At 34.5% G+C, this 16,405-nt stretch overlaps 8 protein-coding genes across 8 annotated transcripts; 3 read left to right on the forward strand and 5 right to left on the reverse strand.

Moving 5' to 3' along the window:
- Positions 1-143: 143 nt before the first annotated feature.
- On the forward strand, positions 144-446 carry HYPBUDRAFT_145944 (uncharacterized protein; the record flags this gene model as incomplete). The annotated part of the gene is made up of 1 exon (XM_020219939.1): positions 144-446. One exon carries the CDS (start codon positions 144-146, stop codon positions 444-446), a length of 303 nt encoding a protein of 100 aa, XP_020078597.1.
- A 348-nt stretch (positions 447-794) lies between these two features.
- Positions 795-1,608, forward strand: MIA40 (Mia40p). The gene has a single exon (XM_020220410.1). It carries the CDS (start codon positions 814-816, stop codon positions 1,531-1,533), a length of 720 nt encoding a protein of 239 aa, XP_020078598.1. The 5' UTR covers positions 795-813; the 3' UTR covers positions 1,534-1,608.
- Positions 1,609-1,698: 90 nt separating this feature from the next.
- YPT7 (Ypt7p) lies at positions 1,699-2,950 on the reverse strand. The gene has a single exon (XM_020220411.1). It carries the CDS (start codon positions 2,554-2,556, stop codon positions 1,711-1,713), a length of 846 nt encoding a protein of 281 aa, XP_020078599.1. The 5' UTR covers positions 2,557-2,950; the 3' UTR covers positions 1,699-1,710.
- A 280-nt stretch (positions 2,951-3,230) lies between these two features.
- YKT6 (palmitoyltransferase) lies at positions 3,231-3,898 on the forward strand. The gene has a single exon (XM_020220412.1). It carries the CDS (start codon positions 3,262-3,264, stop codon positions 3,862-3,864), a length of 603 nt encoding a protein of 200 aa, XP_020078600.1. The 5' UTR covers positions 3,231-3,261; the 3' UTR covers positions 3,865-3,898.
- An 11-nt stretch (positions 3,899-3,909) lies between these two features.
- Positions 3,910-6,453, reverse strand: HYPBUDRAFT_164158 (uncharacterized protein). The gene has a single exon (XM_020222652.1). The coding sequence runs from the start codon at positions 6,332-6,334 to the stop codon at positions 4,007-4,009; it is 2,328 nt and encodes a 775-aa protein (XP_020078601.1). The 5' UTR covers positions 6,335-6,453; the 3' UTR covers positions 3,910-4,006.
- Positions 6,454-7,671: 1,218 nt separating this feature from the next.
- Positions 7,672-9,627, reverse strand: PDE2 (3',5'-cyclic-nucleotide phosphodiesterase; the record flags this gene model as incomplete). Its single annotated transcript, XM_020218201.1, has 1 exon — positions 7,672-9,627. One exon carries the CDS (start codon positions 9,625-9,627, stop codon positions 7,672-7,674), a length of 1,956 nt encoding a protein of 651 aa, XP_020078602.1.
- A 722-nt stretch (positions 9,628-10,349) lies between these two features.
- On the reverse strand, positions 10,350-12,386 carry HYPBUDRAFT_171659 (uncharacterized protein). Its single transcript, XM_020222848.1, has one exon. It carries the CDS (start codon positions 12,013-12,015, stop codon positions 10,504-10,506), a length of 1,512 nt encoding a protein of 503 aa, XP_020078603.1. The 5' UTR covers positions 12,016-12,386; the 3' UTR covers positions 10,350-10,503.
- Positions 12,177-16,392, reverse strand: LYS2 (L-aminoadipate-semialdehyde dehydrogenase; the record flags this gene model as incomplete). Its single annotated transcript, XM_020222439.1, has 1 exon — positions 12,177-16,392. The coding sequence occupies one exon, from the start codon at positions 16,390-16,392 to the stop codon at positions 12,193-12,195; it is 4,200 nt and encodes a 1,399-aa protein (XP_020078604.1). The 3' UTR covers positions 12,177-12,192.
- Positions 16,393-16,405: the final 13 nt, after the last annotated feature.

The following is a 16,405-nucleotide window of genomic DNA, read 5'->3' on the forward strand; positions in this document are numbered from 1 at the left end:
TTCACAAAAGAAAACCTGAGAATGGACCAATTAAGCAGTTTCAATGACGGAGTTTGAATTACTAGTACCCAAGCAATAGCGACAAGCTTTGAGTTGCAAGCAAACAGTAAGCTCCCTTCAGTTATCCAAGCTCCTTTCAGAATATGTTGCGTCCAACAGTGTTTAACAGATCTGCAATCCTCTGCAGAGGTAGCATCATAAAGAAACGAAATTATGTGATCCAACAAACAATTAAAGGCATCAAAGGCAAGATCGATGAAGTTGGAGATGAAGAGTCACAAGCATCCAAAAAGACCATATCGATTCTTCGAAAAATTGGTGTTGGTTCTATAGTAGTGGTGTTATGTCTGCTTGGATACGCTGCTTTAAACGAAAAACCGAAAATAGAAGAAAAAGAAGAAGAACTTGATTTATCCAAGGATATCCGTTCAGAGTCTACCAACTAGCTAGCGCTGTCTGTACTTGTTTCATGGTCCATTTGACAATTTCGTCTTTTCAGTGATCAGATTATTCTATTTCTCTCTTTTTGTCTATTTTTCAACCAAATCATTAGGTATTACCTTACCATCAACTATCACCCTAACAATTGCAATATTCTCTTTTGCTCTATCATCTCTTGTAAATATATAATATGAGTAGTATACCTTATCAGCAATAAGAATGTAGCTTTCAAATGGTAATTTGGTTCTGACACTCATTAGCAGCTTAGTCATCTCTCTGACAAATGGAGCGAACTGAGAAAAAAGTATATATAATTCAATCTAATCTTACTCAGAAGATTCCATAGATAATAACTATTCACAGCATCAAGTCATGTATAGAACTGTCCTTAGATCAAGTGCTATTCGCTCCAGAGTTGGGCAACGTTTTATGTCCAGCAGACCAAGACTTAGTCAAGGTTATAATAATCAAATCAAGTATACAATTGTTGGATTATCAGCATTTGCCTTATTTTATAACACCAGTACTTCCTTGATTCATAATGAAGTCGACCAAAAGAAAGTCGATGAAGGCAAGGAAAAGGCTTTAAAAGAAGCTAATCCAGAAGAGCTTTCTCAAAAGAAAAAAGAATCTATTGGTCAAGCCAAGGTTGCTGATAAAATTCCAGCTGAAGAAACTACTCCAGTTACTAAGAATGAAGTTGAAGAAGGTGAACAAACTGGAGAAGGCCAAGGTGAAGGTGAAGGGCATCAAAGTGCTGCGTTCAACCCAGAAACCGGTGAAATCAACTGGGACTGTCCATGTTTAGGAGGTATGGCCCACGGTCCATGTGGAGAGGAATTCAAAGAAGCTTTTTCATGTTTTGTTTACTCTGAAAGTGAACCAAAGGGTATTGATTGTGTTCAAAAGTTTCAAAATATGAGAACTTGTTTCAAACAACACCCTGAACATTACAAAGAAGAATTATATGAAGATGATGATGCTGAAGAACAAGCCATTGAATCATCATCTACTTCTTCGGAAGAAAAACAAAAATTAGTCGAAGGCGCTGAAGCTGTTGGTGATGAAGTTAAAAAGGAAGTTTCAAATTAAGGGGTTTGAAACCGCTTTACTTATTTATATAAAAACAATCATATCATGTACATACGTCAAATACTTGAAAAGTTAGTCTTTTATTAGAAGATATTAATAAATGTAGATTCTATTTAAGTAAGCACAAAAGGAATTGAAGAAAAGAACTGAAGGAAGTATAAAAATGGTGAATAACAATTAACATGCACATCTGGAAGAAGAATGATTGATATCGGTTAGATCAATATTGTCAAATCTTAACATGCTTCTTTTGCGGCCTTTAAGTTTTGAATTATTAGAATCATTGTTTAAACGGTCAAGACCAAGTCTAGCCACACGAAGAAATAAGTCATCAACAAGATCTAGTCTTTTAGAAGTGACTTCTCTTAAATCTATATCCCAGTCTTCGACAAAATCGTTAAATTTTGAATGGGAATTTTTATTCAAAATTTCTTGAATTTCATCTAATTCAATACATCGTTCATTAGCTTTATCTTGTTTATTACCAATGATCATGACCCCAGGATTATCAACATGACAATGATCTAAAAATCTTCTAAACCAATCACTTAAACTAAGAACCGATTCATAGTTTGTTATATCATATACTAGAACCACAACATCGGTCCCCCGGTAAAATGCTTGAGATATCGAATTGAATCTTTCTTGGCCCGCAGTATCCCATATTTGAAGATTCACTTTTTCTGTTAAATTATCATTATTATTATTTGAATGTTGATTTGAGTATCTATTTCTTGGATTCATTGTGCTTGATTCATCCAAATCCAAATAATTTTCATTATCAATACCTGGTTGGGTCACGATGGTGGAAGTAGGGGTTGATTCAGCCCCATCAGTAGGTAGATATACACTGGTGGTGAGATAGTCTCCACCAATAGTTGTTTTATAAGCATTAGTGAATATATGATGAACAAACTGCGAACGGAGACATGTTTTACCAACCCCCAGATCGCCTAGTAACACAACTTTTAACGTTGGAGTCGATGCCGACTGGTTTCGTGTATGAGTTGGAGTATTTAGCATTCCTTAATCTATATTCTAAAGAAGTAGAATCATCCAATTCTCACAATTCTTCATATAAATCAAATACTTTCAAAATATTTTGAAAAATTATGATATAATCGTGATATCAACCAAATAGATTTTGTGAATCCTTATTTGAGACCTTCAATTGTTATTGTGCAAAATATCAATGCTCAATCCAGACACACTATCTCCTTGGATAATCCTTACCTGGCTTTCCTTCACTAGCTGATAACAAAACTTACCTGTTTTAAGTACAATTCCTCTCAAACGCTGTATGTAGAAAACGCACTTCCTGGAAAATACCACTAGCTCTTCAGCAAACACCTCTATATGATCTTTAAGCAACCAAATCCCCTAGATCATTGACATTCTCCGATATCGTCATGGCGTCTACCGGTGTTTTTTTTTTTTTTCAATGATGTCTTTGTTTTTTTTTTTTTTTTGGCAGGTTTTTTTTTGTTTTGTTAGCAGATTTGATTGTTGCCGCACTCTCAATTGAAAACACCCAAAAACCTCTGGGAGAAAAACAGAAAAAGTCAATGAAACTCCTTCAAAAGGTTGCCATTTGATCAATTTTAACCAGTTTGGAGGGGATTTACGTGGTATACATAGCAGTAAGTATATACAAGGGATAGTCAGCGCCGAGCTTGCACGTTTATTGAATTCAAGAGAACTATTTTCCAAGACAAATAGCATAACACGATGAAGATTTACTATATTGGGATTTTGAAGACCGGAGGAGAAAAGGCTTTGGAATTAACCTCAGCTAGAGATTTGACTCAATTTTCATTTTTTGAAAGAACAGGGGTTTCACAATTTATGACTTTTTTCGCAGAAACCGTTTCAGCAAGAACAGAATCCGGACAAAGACAAAGTATTGAAGAAGGTAATTATGTGGGTCATACTTATGCCAGACTGGAAGGATTAGCAGGGGTTGTTATTACCGATAAAGAGTATCCGGTTAGACCAGCATATACTTTGATCAATAAGTTTTTAGAAGAATACTTATCATTACATCCTCTGAAGGAATGGAAGAGTGCCACTGCCACTTCACCACAATTCAATTACGACGCTTTGGAAGCTTATATAAAGAAATATCAAGATCCAGGTCAAGCCGATTCTATCATGAAGGTTCAACAGGAATTGGATGAAACAAAGATTGTTTTACATAAAACAATTGAAAGTGTTTTACAAAGAGGTGAAAAATTAGATTCTTTGGTTGACAAATCCGAAGCTTTATCTAGTTCTTCAAGAATGTTTTATAAACAAGCCAAGAAGACTAATTCTTGTTGTATAATTATGTGAGTGAAGTTCTATTACTATATATTTTCAGTTCAATAACTCGTTTAAATAAATTGCTTTTATATTAGGTAACTGTTGTAAACATATATAGAAGGTTCCTTTTTATGAAAAAAAAAAAAAAATGTTTCTACGCCTGCGCTATGCATTATTGACTGTGATTACTCTTAACTGCATCAAAAGCTTTCAATAGCTTTCTTCTTGCTCCCAATGCTTTCACACCTTTTTCTTCTAATTGTTCGTCATTCAATTCGATTAGGTTTTTCCAGTAAATATCTTTTAAACATTCGGTGTACTTATGTAAACGTAATAATTTTAACCACGCAGGAATATTATTCAATAAATCAATGTTGCTAATCTCTATTGGCATCAGTGAATTTGGAGAATTTTGTCCTTGAGGCAGTCTGGAAAGATCCTTCTGTTTACCGTGGTTATTATTAATATGGAAATTGGTTGAAGGCGAAGAAGGTTGATATCTATGCGTATTAACTGGAACCGAAGAAGAATTGACATTACGATTCAATGATTCTTCAAACAATTGACGATGTGATAATCCATTTGGATTGTATGATCCATGTTGAGCGTTTGGTTGATGCAGTTGAGATTGCAGTGATTGTTGATTCGAGTAAAAGGCTACTCCGTTATTTTTTCTACTTGAATCCAATGCAACTCTTGAGTTTATGGTTGTCAAGGCTCCTAGTTTTAATGCTGCATGTGCTGGTAAGTCTAACGATTCATCCGAGTTAGATTGTTGGGGAGTGACGTTGATGCTATGGGGGCCTTGGCTTGGATTGGATGTGGGACTTCCTGATCCTAGGTTATATTGGTACTGTTGTTGATGTTGTTGTTGCTGCTGCTGCTGCTGTTGTTGTTGCTGTTGTTGTTGCTGTTGTTGTTGCTGCTGTTGTTGTTGTTGTTGTTGTTGTTGTTGTTGTTGTTGTTGTTGTTGTTGTTGTTGTTGCTGCTGTTGCTGCTGTTGCTGTTGCTGCTGCTGTTGCTGCTGCTGCTGTTGATGTTGTTGAAGGTGGTGATGTTGGTGTTGGCCAGTAGAAGGAGAGTTTGCTGCAGCTAATTGGAGAAAATTGGTCTTTTCGTATAAATGAGAAGTCGGAGACCTTGCTCTTTCCAATTGGGTTTGCTGTTGTTGGGGTTGAGATTGGACATATCTAGTATGAAGACTTGGGTCAGCCGATTTTGGTCTTGGATTTTTTGTATCAGCAAATAAATGATTTCTGAATGTATTTTGTTTTGGTTTAGGTTGGTATAATCCATTGTATTGTTGACGCTGTTGTTGCTGCTGCTGCTGCTGCTGCTGCTGCTGCTGTTGTTGTTGTTGTTGCTGTTGTTGCTGTTGTTGCTGCTGTTGTTGTTGTTGCTGATGTAATATATCATTTAAGTTTGGTTCTAAACCTAAAGAATCCATGTCAGGAATGTAATCATTCAACAGTTGAGGCTGGAAAGGACTATTAATTTTCAGGAAAGTTTGATTTTGATGTTGATTGTGATGATGGGTTAAATGATTTTCTAATTTAGTTTTGAAAGTTAATAAGATATCAAGGGGCAAATTATTTGATAAGTAATCAATCATGGTGATTGTATTTTGAGGAGTTAAATTTTCAATCCAATTAGTGAAAAACAATAAATCCAGATAAAAATTAGAATTAGTATCAGGTTGCAGATCTAAAGCTAATTGATGTTGTTGTTGACGTCCAAAAAAATTCAGAAAATCATTAACAGATTGAGGTCTATTTGGTAAAGAGCCCAAAGGAGGTAAGAAGTTTGCAGAGCCAGCTGTGTTTGAGTTATTACTATTAATGTTATTATTATTTGAATTATTACTATTATTTGAATTATTATTATTTGAATTATTACTATTATTATTATTATTGGATAATAAATTGGAAGGAGCAGGGGATATTGATTGATCATGTAATAAATGAGATGAATTTGGAGACATTGTTGAATTTAAGTCAAGAAACCCATATTTCGAAGCAGAAGGAGCTAATAATGTTGGATTATGATTTAATTGATTAATTTGTTGATGATGAGTTGGAGATTCATAATTTGGAGAAGTGATTGTATTAGCAGTATTATTAACATTAATACTATTATTGGTTGAAGAAGTAGGAGTTGTATTATCCATATTTGAATTTTCAATATTAGTAGAATCATTTGAATGATTAGCAAGATTCTGTCTTAAATCTAAATCTAAATCAGCAGTTAAAGTTTCAAATTCCTGTTGTAAGTTGTAACCAACACTTTGTTGCCTTTCCGAATGATAAGGGAAAGATTTTTGTTGTTGAGACCCTGGAATTGATTGAGCAGGATTTGCTAGTGAAGGAGTAGACATTGATAATGAATTGGTACCTTGTTGATTACTAGATTGATTAAAAGGATTGAGATGTTGTTCTAAAGGAGGTGGAGATAAGATGATTGGTCTTTGACCATTCGAGGAAGCTAAAGTACGTGGGTCCATCTTTAATAAACTTGTTTGCTATAATGACCTGCTATTGAGAGTACCAATTAGTGAAAAATATCTTTTCAAGAAGATTTTTTGCTCTTTGTTCTTTTACTAACTTGACTTTTTCTTCTAGTTAATATCGTTGTATGTCTGATTGGAGTATCTATAGATATAAACACACACAGAAATACCAGTAGGGGTTGTTACAAGGGTTTTTTGATGAGTTTGAAATTCGAACAATTAGAAATCAATCGCTTGAATACTTTTTTTCAAAGAATGACAACCGTATACACTTTGTAGAAAACCCAATAACTTCGTATTAGTTGGGAAGAAGTATACCAATGTATAATGAAAAAAGAAGAAGAAAGCAGTTGTATTGAAAAGAGTGCCAAATGCCTTTCTTTATTTCATTCAACAACGAACTGAAAAGAATACAAAACTCTCTACGCTAACTACTTTTTCTTTTTTTTTTTTGTGAGATGCGATGAGAGTAATGTCTGGGTGGGTGTCTGGGTGTTGTATTGGCTCGGAACTGGCCCAATTCCGACCGGGCCTGGGAAAGTTATACCTAAGCGAACAGTGTTACCATAAGTATAAGAACCAGGCAATAAGCATTTCATCATCTGGGCAGACCCCCCACTATCATGACACAAGAGTACAGGAAGCCATCACACACGCAATTACTGGATACAAAGGATTAGTCTTGGTAGGTATCCTTGTTATTGAAAGAACTTACAACTGCGGATTAAAACAAAGTGTTACATGATAAGGATAGCATAATATACCAATACACTTTGATTCACTAGAGATATAAACACAGTGTAGTAAATACAACACTAGGAGGAATACAAATGCAAATATGGCTGCTAAAGTGACATTGCAATGCGACATTTTTAGAGCCGAGATCCGGCCAGGTGCTCCTTTCTTTGCTCGGAATTCCCTGACTTCCGGTCACAAAGAAGAAGAAGAAGAAAAAAAGACAAAACCGTTTTCGTCGGCGCACGTCCTTTTATTCTTCTTTTTTTTTTTTTTGCTTTGTTTTATTTTTGTTTTTGTGGTTGAAGTGAAAAATTTGAATGGAAAAACGTTTTACGTCGGCAAAAGTGAAGTTACCCCCGTGCACCAGCGAAGGAGAAAAAAAAGGGTTTCCGTTGTTGCAAATACAGTAGAGAAAAGTACATACAGATAAAATATATATATATATATATACATTTACATACGTGATACATAAAAGGGAATGTTTTCTATAAAGAGAGACAGTGAAACAGGACTATAACACATGAAAATACAACGACAAAAAAAGCAAAATAAACAAGACAAACAAAAACAATGCAAGGAAGGAAGGAAGGAGGTTATGAATTCTGGGAACGATTATACCAATAATCTTTATTTTCAAGGATTATATCGCAAGTGTATTTCAACTCGGGTAATAACTCCACGATATTGTGGAATAAATTTTCAGCAAAAGTGTCAATGAAGAAAATTTGACCTTTATGTAAATTTGGATTTTCACTCAAGATTGAGTCCAAATCACTTGGAACGTGAGAATAATGAATGTCATCAGAATCGGTATCATCATTATTAATTTTATTTTGTAGGATGGTAACTTCATTAAATTCTCTGGATAAAACAGCCGCCCATTGAGAACTGACTCTCAAAGGTCTAGTAACATTTGAAATATCAGCACATTTGATTAATAAACTTGAAATTAATTTAACTTTATTACTATTGGCACGATCCAGATCTAATTTAAAAGTAGTTAATTTATCAATATATTCAAAATGTTCTGCCATATCGGTTGCTAAAATACAACTAATAATCAATTGTTTAAAACTTAATTTAAATTCTGGATCGGTTTCTACTTCTAATAATCCTGGCCAGTTAATTGATAATATTTTATTAATGAAAATTGACGAGTGGAAACTTTCTAAAACGGATCTTTCATTATATAATAATGAAGTTGGTGAATCATATTCAATCATAAAAGCATTTGTTACACCTGGATGTCCAACATCGTGTCCTAATGCGGCAATCAATAATCCAAAAGTTTGTAATGGAGTTAAATGTGCTTCTGATGAATCAAATGAAATTGATTGGGATGCATGAATTGATAATGGTTTACCGGTATCATTATTTAAAGTAGTGGTGGTGGTTAAAATTTTGGAAGTAGTTGTTGAATGAAATGAAGCACTTGATTTTCTTGAAATTGAATGATTACTTTCTCCTTCTTCAGAATCTTCTTCAGAAGCTTCATTTATAGGTAAAAGTATGGTTGATTTTAAAATGGGTGTTTCATCATTAAGATATAATAATTCATTTGATTTTGGATCATTTTCTAATTGTTTAAAAGGAGCTAAACAATTAAGACGAACTAAATAATGGAAACATGCTTGTAAAACATCAACTGCATGACGGAAATTATGAAATGGATTCCCATTTTTATAAGTATCTCTAACCATAAATACAAATCCTAATAATTCATTTTCATTTGGTAAATATAAATCTTTTGGATAATCATTTTGTAATTGATCCAAAGAATATTTGATCATTATAAATACACAATAAATTAAATCATCATTTGTTAATTCATGAGCTGGGAAACTCCAATGTCCAACTAAATGACATAATTTGGATAAATGATAATCAGAATTTTTTGATAATAATGATTTAAAATCAACTTCTGACATAATTAATGAATTTAATTTAATTAATTGATTTTTCAATTTCAAACTTGTATTTAAATTATGATTTAATACAAATGACATTGTTGATATAATTCCATCAATTTGAAATCTTAAATCTTCTTCATCTTTTATAAATTGATCATTAACATTTTCATTTCCAACTCCAGTCCAAGTTTGTACTCTATTAATTCGATTTTTAATTAATTTATTAATTTTAATAATACAATTATTCAATTGATTACATATTTCCATTGATTCTAAACTTTTCAAATCAACCACAATAACATTTAAATGATTGAAAAAATATTTTAATAGTAGGGATTTATCTTCAAATTTTAATAAATCTAATTTTGATGATAATGAAACTCCAACTTTCAGAGTATCAATAGCAATAATTGTTGGATGATTGGTATCTTGTTCTTGATTACCTTTAATGAAGAGATGGGATATCAATTGCTTGAAACGAGTGAAATAATTTGGATGATAATTTGGATTGTTTATTTGAGTTTTATCCCAAAATTTTTGTTGATAAGAACATGGTGGTTCATTATGAATATTAAGAATTGGTCCAAGTATTGTACTAGGCGTGCTTAATGAATAACTTAAACATAGAACCTCTGCCATAATGTCAATAACCTATAAACAAGAATTCCCCCAAACTAAATTTATAACACTTTAAAATCGAAAAGATCAAACAAAAAAAAAAAAGATCAAAAGAAAAGGGAAGAAAGAGTTATTGATCTTATGATGATCTGCTTCTTTCCCTCTTTTCTGAGTTTCCTGTGGCTCCGGTTCCCTTCTTCCTACTTGATGCTTGAATCGAAAGTCAATCTAATCAACCAACTTGAATACAAGGTATAAAAACTAAGAAGAAGTCTTTCTATGTGAAAAGAAAAAGAGTATAAAAAGGTGTCAGCGTTTAATCTCATTATTATTGTTAAAGAAACTGCTCTAAGCAACAAAAGAAACTTCTGTCTCTTTTTTCTTTTTTGTTTGTCATTTGCAGGTTGCACCTGAGCTTTTTGCATGTTGGTGCTTTTGCAGATTGGGGTTGGGGTTTTCGCAGTTGGGCTTGCTTCGCTGTTTTGCAGGTTGGCTTGCAGTTCTGGTCTCCAGATCTTAGTACCGTCTTATGCCAGACATTAATCTTGAAAGAAGATCCTGGTAAGATTGGGTAGTTAAGGGTGCTCATCAATGGAATGGCTATACAGCCATGGCTGGATACAGGCTCGGAGGTAAAACAATAAATGAAATGAGTTGCAAAAAGCCCGTAACAAAGACAATAAGTAGAAGTACTGAATCATTTGATGATCGCCTATAAACAAAAGATTGTGTAGTAAAAGCCAACCTGGCAACCCAATTCCACTCAATAATGTTTAATGAGCCGTTATTTGTACTTACATTTTCACTTTACAGATTCACCGGTGGGAATTGGAAATGAACCATTGTGAATTCAACCAGATTGAAAAGTCGTCAAAAAAAATGCTTAATGTCTCCTATCTATCTAAATATTCCAATATAGACTCCAATTAATAAAACCATGATGGCCAAACTGATATTTAATTGTTTGAATCGGCGATTTCTGGTTAACTTTGCGTGTTCGTCAAATCTATCATTAATATATTCAAGTATATTAAATTTTTCTAATAATTCATTGGAAATAGTGGACTTATTAAAATTGATTGAGTCTTTGGCTTTATTTAATCGATTTTCTAAGCTTTCTAACGATGCCGTTAATTCATCTAGCTTATGTACATTTTCCTTAATGCTGGCTTGATATTTTTGTTTGATGGCTTCTTTATTGGCCTGTAAGTATTCGAATAATTCATTAATGCCCGCTTTCATCTTATTTAAATACTCTTTTAGTAAATTTAAATCTCGTATTTGTAAAGGGGGCTCTCTGCTCTGGTATAATTGTCCGTTTAATTGATCGTTCATATCTTGAACAACCTTGTCCAAGATATCAACCAAAGGACCGAGTTCTTGCTCTTCCCTTGAATGTTGTTGTGGATGCTGATGCTGTTTCTGCTCAATAATCACATCGATATTCAAGAGATAGTCAGTTAATTCAACATCATTCTTAATATGTTTATCCATATAATCGTAATTAAACCCTCCCTTGGTTACCATGTTCTCAAAATATCGTTCGTCGTACTGATTGTTCCTTTCATTATTCGGTGATTGACTCGTTGACTTATTCGGATACCCCATTACGTTATCGGCATCCTCTTTATCATCATTCCATTTTTCATTATTGGGAGTTCCAGGATTAGATGTATCGTCATAATATCCACTCCCATTGGCGAGATCAAAAATTGGATTCTTATTCATGGAGTTGTTATAGAATTGCTCAACAAGTCGGTTTCGATCTTTAGACATTCCACTATTTTGATTCAAATTCCCACTCAGTGAGTTTTTAGATGATACTTCTTGAAATCTCGAATTATTAAATCCAAATTTTGGGGTCTTTGGAGATGCATGATTCAATTTCGTTATTGAATTCGACGATGATGATCTTCCAATCAAACTCGGTCTTCTTTGATGGTTAACATTATTCATCAAATTAGTACCGGATGATGTCTTCGAAATTTTCACTCCAGAATTCCTCCTCTTTTGAAACATATCCTTATCTACAATCTGACTCCCTCCATCCTGTTTTTTGAAGAAACCATCCTCTTCTATACCTTGGTCATGCTCTTTCTCCAAAGTGTCCTCTTGACGATTCCAAACGTGCGTTGTAGCTGGTGATTGCAAGAAAATCTCTTGTGCTCCGTTACCACTACTAACACTACGCCTTTTCTCAAAGTTTGGACTCCCGCCATTTCCTGTTAGTATTTGACTATTCCTAGCTACTTTGGTTGGGGAATTAGATGACGTTGACATTTGATACTGGGTTTGCAATTGAGGTTGGGTCGAATTCAATGTAAATATCTTGCTCTGACTATGACTCCTCGGGGTATTGCTTGCCGTCGGTGAACCAGGTCCTATTTCAGCTTGTCGAGGAGACTCCATTTTCCTCTGGTTGTAATTGGACCCTGAATAAGAAAATCAAATAAGGTTGATACCTTGTTCCCCAGATGTTCTAAGATCCTCAATCATTTTTTTAACTTTTTTCCGTTCTACGCGTATTTACTTTATAACTATATTTTTTTTTTTCATTATAAGATCTATTTAAGCTATGTAACAAGATTATTTGGCGGCTGATCCACGTCCACCAGCACCGGATGAAATAAGTTTCAAAGTTTCTTCACTTAATTCAACTTCTGGTAATTGTTTACCTTTACCAGTAGGACTTGGTAAGAATCCAACCTTGATCAAATAGCTTATATAGATACTAGTTTGATCAATTGTAACCCCTTTACCTTTACTAACATCAACGTTAGTCCATTTAGAGTCAGAAATAAGCGATTTGCTTGCATTAGAATCATCTAATTCTGGTGCTTTGGTATTTTGTGGTAAATTATCCAAGACAAAATGTAATAATGGGAATAAAGCAGAGTCTTTTGAATCTTCAACAACAAATTTTTCCAAGCTAGTTTTCCAAGTTGGGTAATCGGTTTGTTTAACATCATATCCGTATGTCTCTAAAGCACTTAAAAATTCATCAAATTGTATTCTAGGATGACCAGTTACTTGGGCGACACTTAATTCATTGGATTGAGGTGGGTGAAGAGCGGTTGCAACAACAACTCTTGCAACATGATCAACTGGAACCATATTGACATTGTTGGTTATGTTAGGGTATAATCCCAATTCAGCACATCCTTTTAACATTCTCAATAAGAAATCGTCGGTATTTGAAGATCCAGTTTTTGAAAAACCAGTAACATAACCAGGTCTTGTAATACAACCTTTCAAACCTCTTTCACCTGCCTTTCTAATAATGTACTCGGCTGACCACTTAGATTGACCGTATCCAGTACCTAATCCGTGAGCTGACCCTTGTAAGTCATCAGATTCTGGAATACCTGCTTTCCCTTTAGCAACTAATTCATCTGACAAGTGTACAAAATGATCAGTATCTAACGCTGAAGTAGATGAAACAAATGAGAAGTTCTTAGCTTTACCTGATCCTGCTAAGTTCAAAACATTAACGGTACCAATAACATTAGCATCTCTTAATTGAGAGTATGGATAAACCCAATGAACTAAAGCACCATTATGAATTATAACGTCAATTGTTTCAGCTAGGTTGTTCCATTCTTTATCATCCAAACCAAATTGAGGTTTAGCTAAATCACCAAGAACAACTTCTATTTGATTAGCCCATTTTTCATCCCAAATACCGTAAGTTATACCAGTATTACGCAATCTTTCTAAACCGGCTTCTTTTGATTTTGCTCTCACATGAGCAAAAATCTTGAAGTTATGATTTGGACGAGAAACTAATAAATCACGAATGATAAATGATCCCAAAAACCCAGTGGTACCAGTAACAAAGACATTCAAGGTTTCTGATTCGTTCAAAGTCTCACGGGATTTATAACTTGGTAATAAGGCAGTTTTGGTTAATTCAACTGCATCATCAGAATAGCTGACATTTGCAGAAGTTTCTTTTTCTTGGGTATTGGAACCATCTGCTAACTCAAAATCATTACCAGCAATTACTTTTTGAACTTCTCTAGCAAATGCCTCAATAGTAGGATTCTTGAAAATAACACCCAATGGAATTTCGACAGCTAATTTTTTTCTTAATTCAAAAATCATTCTAGTACCTAAAATAGAATGTCCACCCAAGTCGAAGAAAGAATCATCTTTTGAGATGGAAGCCGGACGATTTGGTAAAACATCGATCCATAAGTCTCTGATAGTAGTTTCCAACTCACTGAAGTGTTCTTCTTCTAAACTCAGGTTTTTATTTGCAGCAGATAACTTGGAGACAGCTGTTAATTGAGCAGTATCTGGGAATGGTAATTTAGGTTTATCAAATTTACCATTTGGATTCAAAGGAATCTTGACTAATGGAACAATGATGGTAGGAATGGCATATGAAGCTAATTTCTTTTTCAAGTATCCTTTAATATCTTTGATCAATTCACTATAAGCAACCAACCCAGTGATAATTGGATCGTCGATTTCTTCTTCGCCTTCAGGAACAACAACTTCGGATTTGAAGTTAGCCAATTCAGGTGAGTCATTTGGCACAATATAAGAGATTAAAGTTGGTTCTTCATTTTTATCTCTTCTTACTAATGTAACATTTTCTCTAACTAATTTGTGCTGGGATAAATGGGTGTCAATTTCACCTAATTCGATTCTGAAACCTCTAATCTTAACTTGATCATCAGCTCTACCACAACATTCAACATTACCATCTGGCAAGTAACGACCCAAATCACCAGTTCTGTACATACGATCTCTGGGTCCTAACCATCCTTGTTCTCTCCAAGTTTCGCTTGGTTTCTTATTGGCTTCATCTTCTTCAGCCCATTTGGATGGATCAACATACCAATTGGTAATAAACTTGGCCTTATTCAAATCTGGTAAACCCCTATAACCTTCGGCTAAACCAGCAGCTCTAACGTAGATTTCACCAACTTCACCAACACCACAAGTTTGAGAAGTATCATTTCTGTTAACAACCAATAATTGAACATTATGCATACCAGTACCAGCAGGCATAACATCTTTCAAATTTTTTAAGTAAGTTGGATCAGCTTTACGACTTTGGATTTCGAAATAGGAAACGGATCTTTGAGTTTCAGTAGTACCATACATATTAACAATGTAAACATTTTCAGCCAAAGTTTGTAATCTGAGACAATCTCTTTTAGTCAAGATATCACCCACAAAGAAAGCATGATGTAAAGTTGGGATAGGGGTAGAAGCTTGAGCGCTTAACAATTGACCCATAGCAGGAGTTAAATGGGTGACAGTGGCGCCATATTCAGCCATCCAGTCAGCTAATTTACCTGGGGTACCAATGTCATCGGCAGTTGGGACTAATAATTGAGCACCCAAAAATAATGGGGTGAACATATCTCTTTGGATAGGATCATGAGCAATACCTGACAACATAGTGAATTTGTCATTAGAAGATAAACCAAATTTTTGAGCCATCCAAGGGAAATAGTAAGCAAGAGAATAATGACGACCTAAAACACCTTTTGGAATACCTTCAGAACCGGAAGTGAATGACAAAGTAGGATTAGAGTCGGGACCAACGATAACACCAGTAGGTTGATCTTTGAATTGCTGGTAATCGCTGAATACATCTTGGCTTTGGTTTTCTAAAACACCACCAGCTAACGAACCATCTTCATCGATTTCCAATTGGGGGATGAAACTAATGACGTCTAATTCGTCTCTGATATAATCGGTAACCAAAGAATCCAAGACACCTGCTTTAGCAAGTCCAATTAAACCTCTTGGTTTAGCAACAGAAAGATAAATGTTTTGTCTGGCAGGAGGGTAAGCAGGGTCAATGACTGAGAATGTGGCACCAGCTTTCAAAACACCCATTACTGCAACCATTAAGTCAACACCACGATAAGCGTAGATCATAACAATATCACCTTTTTTGATACCGGTTTCTTTCAAATAGTTACCAACCAAGTTGGAAGCTTGATTGATTTGTTTATAATTGAAAGTACGAGTTTTTGACTTTGGATCTAAAAATGATTTAGTTTCCACAACACATGTTCTATCAGGGTGATTTTCAGCATTTTGCATGAAAATATCTTGGATAGCACCACGATATCCAGACCAATCTAAATTCACAGTTGGATCAGGTAATTGGCTGAGCTGAGATGTAGTTATCAAGTTGCCTTTTGTTATGGCAGTATTTGGGGCTTGAACTGCAGAATTTATGAATTTAGTGAATTGTTCAGAAAATATATTTATTCTTTCACTTTTGTATAATAGAGCATTGTAATAAATTTGAAATTTACCTTCATCTGGAGAAGCAAAAATAGCTAAATCACGAACTGATCCTTTGACTGAGGTTTCCAATTGTTGTGCTTCTCTTGAATGTTGATATGAAATTTTGAATAAACCCGGATGAGTATCCAATTTTTTAGAAGCTTTAATTGCTTCAGAAATTTCATCCAATGATTCATAGGTAATTTTTTCAGCATTGTTGGAGTATTCTTCTTCAACTCTAGTTAAAAGTTCACTAAAAGTCAAGCTGGGGCTAACAGCTATTCTGATTATGAATGGAGTCGTACTTGATTTAGAGTCAGTGGCAATAACAATATCTTCATCTCCAGTCAATCTGAAAATCAAGGCTGCAAAAACTGCCAATCCAAATGTAAAACTAGATTTATTTGGTAATTGAAAGCTATGGCTTGATTCAACAGATTGGTTATTTGCAGGTTTCAAGAAGTCATGAGGTAAAACCGATAACGTTGGATTATCCAAATAGTTCAACCAGTACTCTTGACTTGACATGGTTGCTCGTGTG

The sequence above is a fragment of the Hyphopichia burtonii genome, assembly GCF_001661395.1.
Source record: "Hyphopichia burtonii NRRL Y-1933 unplaced genomic scaffold HYPBUscaffold_1, whole genome shotgun sequence".
Lineage (NCBI taxonomy): Eukaryota > Fungi > Ascomycota > Pichiomycetes > Serinales > Debaryomycetaceae > Hyphopichia > Hyphopichia burtonii.

What these genes read in the sequence shown, in the direction of transcription:
- YKT6 (XM_020220412.1), top strand. Translation starts at nt 3,262, where the DNA reads ATGAAGATTTACTATATTGGGATTTTGAAGACCGGAGGAGAAAAGGCT.
- HYPBUDRAFT_171659 (XM_020222848.1), bottom strand. Translation starts at nt 12,015, where the DNA reads ATGGAGTCTCCTCGACAAGCTGAAATAGGACCTGGTTCACCGACGGCA.
- HYPBUDRAFT_164158 (XM_020222652.1), bottom strand. Translation starts at nt 6,334, where the DNA reads ATGGACCCACGTACTTTAGCTTCCTCGAATGGTCAAAGACCAATCATC.
- YPT7 (XM_020220411.1), bottom strand. Translation starts at nt 2,556, where the DNA reads ATGCTAAATACTCCAACTCATACACGAAACCAGTCGGCATCGACTCCA.
- MIA40 (XM_020220410.1), top strand. Translation starts at nt 814, where the DNA reads ATGTATAGAACTGTCCTTAGATCAAGTGCTATTCGCTCCAGAGTTGGG.